Source organism: Arachis ipaensis, chromosome B04 (assembly GCF_000816755.2).
Source record: "Arachis ipaensis cultivar K30076 chromosome B04, Araip1.1, whole genome shotgun sequence".
Taxonomy (NCBI): Eukaryota; Viridiplantae; Streptophyta; class Magnoliopsida; order Fabales; family Fabaceae; genus Arachis; species Arachis ipaensis.
Window position 1 is genome coordinate 27461606 of NC_029788.2, and position 6840 is coordinate 27468445.

A 6840-nucleotide genomic window follows, 5' to 3' on the forward strand; every position below is an offset into this window, starting at 1 on the left:
AGAATAGGTTAAGATTTTTTTCCTTTAAAATCGACGGAAATGTTGTCTATTTTAATATTTATTATATCGACGGCCTTTGCCGTCGATAAATTTAAACGGTGAAGATCTCCCTTTAAAATTGGATAAATGGCTTAGATTTATTATGTAAAATAGATAGCCAAAATGTCAATTTTTTTTCTAAATAAAATCAACGAAACTGGTGTCGATTTTTATCATCAAAAAATTTTATCACTGTTTCCTCCCCGCGTCCTTGATTCCGCCCCAATTCACTTCAATTTACTTCAGAAGTTAACCCCAATTCGCGACTTTTCCATTTCACCTCTACCATTTCACCAACCCTCCCTCTCGATGCCGCCGCGCCTCTTCGCTCTGCTGCCACCGTGTCGTTACTCTGCTGCTCCAACACCCGTCGTCGCCCCGTCGCACTCGCGCCGCCATCCCTCCGTCCCCTGTTTCAAATCGAAACACGTCGTATCAATAAGGTTCGGTTTTCCTTTTCTCTTTACTTTTCTTTGTTGTTTTCTCTGTTTTGTGAAATGTGATCCCGAATTTCTGATTTTCGAATGGAGTTCTCTTCGGTTCATAATTTAAGCTTACACGTGAGCTTCGCCTTCTTCTCTGCTCTGTGAATTGTTGATTCCTTTCTCTTTTTTTTTGGTTCTCTGATTTTTTTGTTAACTATAACTTGTGAGTACGCGATTTCAGTTAATATCTTCAGCGTTTCAGGGATGTCAATTATCGAAGAAGATATGCAGACTCTCGATGATTCTCGCTCGATCTACGTCTTCCTCTCTTCGAGTCTCAAGTAATGAGCACATACCTTTATATTAGCGTGATTTATAATTTCTAATTGTTCCTCTCTTTAATTTCTATTGATGCTTGTAAAACAGATGGAATTCTTTCTATCAAAACCACGAGTAAGTTTTTGATGTTCTTGTTATGATTAGTTTTGCTTTAATTTCACTGAATATATGCACACACGTCAAGCGAAAATTGGGAAAGAGATAGCTATTTTCTTATCTGCGTCATTATCAGAGGTAATATGCAAGATTTCTGTATAAGCCTCCGAGCAAAATTGTTTTACTCTTAGGTACGTGTTGTTTGAACTCCTCAATTTTCATCAACCATGTGGATAAGGTGCCATTTTAATTGTTCTACATCGTGGCTTAACATTGAAATAGATTCCAATTATTTAATAGCGTTATTGTGTTGAATATATTTGTGCTACTTTTAGTTTATGCTACTATGTACCGGTGCTGCCATCTTGGTTTATGTAGTTTTTTTTAAAGAAATTTGATTTCTATCAAATGTTCTTAAAGAAATTTGAGTCCTTGAAAATCCATTTTTGCTTGTCCTTGGGAACTTCAGGTCTAATGTATACAGCTTTGGAGTAATATTATGGGAACCTGCAGCCGAAAAGATCCCTTGGGATAATCTCAACTCAATGCAGGTATTGCTTTCATGCTTATGTAAACCTTGAAAGTATCTTGAAAAAAATAGATACTCAAACTAGAATGATAGACATCACATGAATTGTGTATCCCTTTGGGTGCATATAGATTAATTGTTCGTCTAGGAACATTGCAGGTGATTGGAGCCGTGGGGTTCATGGATCAGCGACTTGAAATTCCAAAAGATGTTGATCACGATGGGCTTCTATAAGGAAGTGAAACATCATTAGCAAAAGTATCAAATATGCTCTCTTAAAATATATGTGGGAGCATAATTTGGAAAGCTTTTAGCTTCACAACAATCAACAGTGACAGGGGAGTTGAATTTGAAGGTGTTGTTACAGAACTAGTCCATGTTCTTATTACTAGCCCATGTTAAACAATGCTTTTGTAGAAACACCAAGTGACGATGAATGGATAGAGGAACTCAAACATGGGAAGGGAACTGAATCTCTATATAGTTACTGCTGCAGTTTATGGTGGAATGTGCATGGGGGTATTAACTGTGCTTGGAGACTTGATGATGGGTCTATTTGGCACAGGAGCTGAGATCATGCTTGCTGCTACCATCTTTTATGAGTTGTCTGAGGCATTAGAGAACGAACATGACCTCTGAACTTGGCTTTTAGGAACTAGTTTCTTTCTTGATTGGAAACTAGCTTACAGTTAGTTTAGTTAGTTAGCCTTCTTGTAATAACAATTGATTTCACTAGTTTATGTATTTGGATATTTGGATTTTGTTTGCAGGTTTTGATGCCTATACCGAAGCCAACAGGTTATGCAGGAGACGATCCTTATAAAATGTAAGTATTTTCAATTATTATTATTATTAGGGATATTGTGTTTTCTGTTTTGTAATAATTAAAATTTTGAAAAATACCAAGAGATTGTATAATTGAGGAGACGTTGGAATTTTATTGATGTATGAACTGAGCTGATGTGAAGTAGGAGTAGTGAACAATGTGTTAGTGAGTGGACTTAAAAACCTTGTGAACCTAATTTTTCAAATATACTTCTTAAAAATGAATTAAATTTATAAAATTAAATGATGCATAAACTTATTTACGTTAGAGTAATGCTATATGACATAAATTAATTTAATAATAGACAAAAAATAGAGTAATTCAAATATATTAGTGCATGGTGTGTTTTCACTACAAGGAACAGCGTAATTATCGACACCAAAAATCAACGGCCAAAATATTCGTTGATATTTTTCGACAGTTGGTCGTCGATAAAATGAAAAATAATAAATTAGAAATAAAATATTAAAATCGACGACTGGATCGTCGATTATTTTAGCAACTTAGATCATTTTATTACTACCGTCGCATTGTCGACAAAGAATAGGTTAAGATTTTTTTCCTTTAAAATCGACGGAAATGTTGTCTATTTTAATATTTATTATATCGACAGCCTTTGTTGTTGATAAATTTAAACGGTGAAGATCTCTCTTTAAAATTAGATAAGTGGCTTAGATTTATTATGTAAAATAAACGGCCAAAATGTCAATTTTTTTTCTAAATAAAATCAACGAAACTGGTGTCGATTTTTATCATCAAAAAATTTTATCACTGTTTCCTCCCCGCGTCCTTGATTCCGCCCCAATTCACTTCAATTTACTTCAGAAGTTAACCCCAATTCGCGACTTTTCCATTTCACCTCTACCATTTCACCAACCCTCCCTCTCGATGCCGCCACACCTCTTCGCTCTGCTGCCACCGTGTCGTTACTCTGCTGCTCCAACACCCGTCGTCGCCCCGTCGCACTCGCGCCGCCGTCCCTCCGTCCCCTGTTTCAAATCGAAACACGTTGTATCAATAAGGTTCGGTTTTTCTTTTCTCTTTACTTTTCTTTGTTGTTTTCCCTGTTTTGTGAAATGTGATCCCCAATTTCTGATTTTCGAATGGAGTTCTCTTCGGTTCATAATTTAAGCTTACACGTGAGCTTCGCCTTCTTCTCTGCTCTGTGAATTGTTGATTCCTTTCTCTTTTTTTTTGGTTCTCTGATTTTTTTGTTAACTATAACTTGTGAGTACGCGATTTCAGTTAATATCTTCAGCGTTTCAGGGATGTCAATTATCGAAGAAGATATGCAGACTCTCGATGATTCTCGCTCGATCTACGTCTTCCTCTCTTCGAGTCTCAAGTAATGAGCACATACCTTTATATTAGCGTGATTTATAATTTCTAATTGTTCCTCTCTTTAATTTCTATTGATGCTTGTAAAACAGATGGAATTCTTTCTATCAAAACCACGAGTAAGTTTTTGATGTTCTTGTTATGATTAGTTTTGCTTTAATTTCACTGAATATATGCACACACGTCAAGCGAAAATTGGGAAAGAGATAGCTATTTTCTTATCTGCGTCATTATCAGAGGTAATATGCAAGATTTCTGTATAAGCCTCCGAGCAAAATTGTTTTACTCTTAGGTACGTGTTGTTTGAACTCCTCAATTTTCATCAACCATGTGGATAAGGTGCCATTTTAATTGTTCTACATCGTGGCTTAACATTGAAATAGATTCCAATTATTTAATAGCGTTATTGTGTTGAATATATTTGTGCTACTTTTAGTTTATGTTGCTATGTACCGGTGCTGCCATCTTGGTTTATGTAGTTTTTCTTAAAGAAATTTGATTTCTGTCAAATGTTCTTAAAGAAATTTGAGTCCTTGAAAATCCATTTTTGCTTGTCCTTGGGAACTTCAGGTCTAATGTATACAGCTTTGGAGTAATATTATGGGAACCTGCAGCCGAAAAGATCCCTTGGGATAATCTCAACTCAATGCAGGTATTGCTTTCATGCTTATGTAAACCTTGAAAGTATCTTGAAAAAAATAGATACTCAAACTAGAATGATAGACATCACATGAATTGTGTATCCCTTTGGGTGCATATAGATTAATTGTTCGTCTAGGAACATTGCAGGTGATTGGAGCCGTGGGGTTCATGGATCAGCGACTTGAAATTCCAAAAGATGTTGATCACGATGGGCTTCTATAAGGAAGTGAAACATCATTAGCAAAAGTATCAAATATGCTCTCTTAAAATATATGTGGGAGCATAATTTGGAAAGCTTTTAGCTTCACAACAATCAACAGTGACAGGGGAGTTGAATTTGAAGGTGTTGTTACAGAACTAGTCCATGTTCTTATTACTAGCCCATGTTAAACAATGCTTTTGTAGAAACACCAAGTGACGATGAATGGATAGAGGAACTCAAACATGGGAAGGGAACTGAATCTCTATATAGTTACTGCTGCAGTTTATGGTGGAATGTGCATGGGGGTATTAACTGTGCTTGGAGACTTGATGATGGGTCTATTTGGCACAGGAGCTGAGATCATGCTTGCTGCTACCATCTTTTATGAGTTGTCTGAGGCATTAGAGAACGAACATGACCTCTGAACTTGGCTTTTAGGAACTAGTTTCTTTCTTGATTGGAAACTAGCTTACAGTTAGTTTAGTTAGTTAGCCTTCTTGTAATAACAATTGATTTCACTAGTTTATGTATTTGGATATTTGGATTTTGTTTGCAGGTTTTGATGCCTATACCGAAGCCAACAGGTTATGCAGGAGACGATCCTTATAAAATGTAAGTATTTTCAATTATTATTATTATTAGGGATATTGTGTTTTCTGTTTTGTAATAATTAAAATTTTGAAAAATACCAAGAGATTGTATAATTGAGGAGACGTTGGAATTTTATTGATGTATGAACTGAGCTGATGTGAAGTAGGAGTAGTGAACAATGTGTTAGTGAGTGGACTTAAAAACCTTGTGAACTATGAATATAATGCCATTGATATTGTGACGAGTGAGTTATTATTATTATTATTATTGTTATTATTATTAGAGTTCTTTTTCTCTACTTGGCAGTTGGCAATGGCTTTCGAGTTTGCAAGCATGTTGTGTGGTGTTTCCTCCTCAGAATGACGGTGGCAGATGCTATCACAATACTCAAGTCCTTTGTTCCCATGCCCATGAGCTTCAATAACCTTTCTTCTCTCTCTCTCTTCTTCTACAAGAAAGAAGAGCCTTCAATTCATATTTCCAGGTCAAATATACCAACATTCACAATTTCTTCTTCTTGTTTTTTCCAATTGTTTTGAATATGGTAGAAATATTTTTGAATATAATGAATGGGTTGTTAGATAGGAAACCGTGTTTGAATTTATAGCTACACTGTTACTAATGCGTGCCACATGTTTGATCAAAGTTCTTAGTGAGTAATAGAAAATATGATGCTTTTCTATTTTATTTATTTATTTGTTCATATGTATATATAAAATTAGTAGTTAAATAGATTTGAATTACTGTGAGCTTATTGGTTATAGCATTAATTGTTTACTATTTTTTTAAATAAAAAAATAATTAAAATATATCTATTAAAATCGACGGAATAGTTGTCGCTTTTTAATTATAAAATAGACATGAAAACCCAAATATAGACATGGAATTTGTTGGTATATGAATAATAAAATCGACAGCAACTGTGTCGATTTTATTGGATCCAATATCAACGGTAATGTTGTCGATTTTAGTAAACATATTATAGACAAAAATGTTGTCGATTTTATTGGATCAAATATCGACAGAAATGGCGTCGATTTTATATAATAATATCGACGACGGTGTTGTCGATTTTAGTAAGAGTGTAAAATTCTCAAACTCATATTATAGACTGAAGCGCCGTCGATTTTATTAAATTATTATCGACGGCTAGGCAAGCCGTCGATTTTATTAGCATTTTGAAAAATCGACAAACTTAATAGCGACCAATTTCGCCGTCCATTTTGCCGTCGAATTTTAATATTATCGACGGCTTAGCCGTCGATTTGGCCGTCGATTTTAACGATGTTTCTTGTAGTGTAATTTGTACATATGTGGACCTAAACTGTACAGATAAAACACAGTTTACGATTAACACGAAAAAAATAAGAAAATAGCTGCTGCAAAACACAAGTTGCGTTTTGCAGGGAGGGACATCCCAACATTAAAATACGTCCTTGTCTCTTGCATGCAGAGCAGATGTTCAGTTTGATCATCTTGGGACACACCAAACATAACCTGCATTTGGCAGAAAAGATATTTATATGTGTGATATGTGTACGTGAAGGAAGTGAGCTTGATCTTTATAATATATATTGTATTTGGTTGAAGGTGAACACACTTCATAATAATATTAGCGTTTTTATTTGAGGAAAGAAGAAGATCGAAAAAGAGGAAAAAGGAGGTCAAGTGTGTGAGTAAAAAAATTAGTGAAAAAAAAAAGTTCGTAATTTTACATATCTCAAAAAGATATTATTAAATATTTAGATCATTTTCAATAAGAAAGTATTTTTTGTATTTTAATTATAAATAAGTTTATGTATTTGTATTGTTA

At 34.6% G+C, this 6840-nt stretch overlaps 1 protein-coding gene across 25 annotated transcripts in view; it reads left to right on the forward strand.

Moving 5' to 3' along the window:
- LOC107639169 (probable serine/threonine-protein kinase DDB_G0278509) overlaps positions 202-6840 on the forward strand; it is a 17982-nt gene continuing 11343 nt past the window's right edge. For 5 of the 25 annotated variants that reach the window (XR_002360914.1, XR_002360915.1, XR_002360913.1 and 2 more), the window contains exons 1-6: positions 202-482; positions 719-805; positions 891-917; positions 1369-1450; positions 2199-2254; positions 5334-5511. Coding sequence is in view for 6 of the 25 variants with exons in the window: in XM_021121051.1 (XP_020976710.1) it covers positions 349-482; positions 719-805; positions 891-917; positions 1369-1450; positions 2199-2254; positions 5334-5451 (504 nt within the window). In the remaining 19 variants the exon portion in view is untranslated. Of the gene's footprint in view, positions 483-718; positions 1451-1587; positions 2256-3003; positions 3277-3520; positions 4245-4370; positions 5049-5333; positions 5777-6480; positions 6835-6840 lie in introns of those variants that run through there. The other 20 variants (XR_002360908.1, XR_002360909.1, XM_021121051.1 and 17 more) reach the window with 20 other exon arrangements.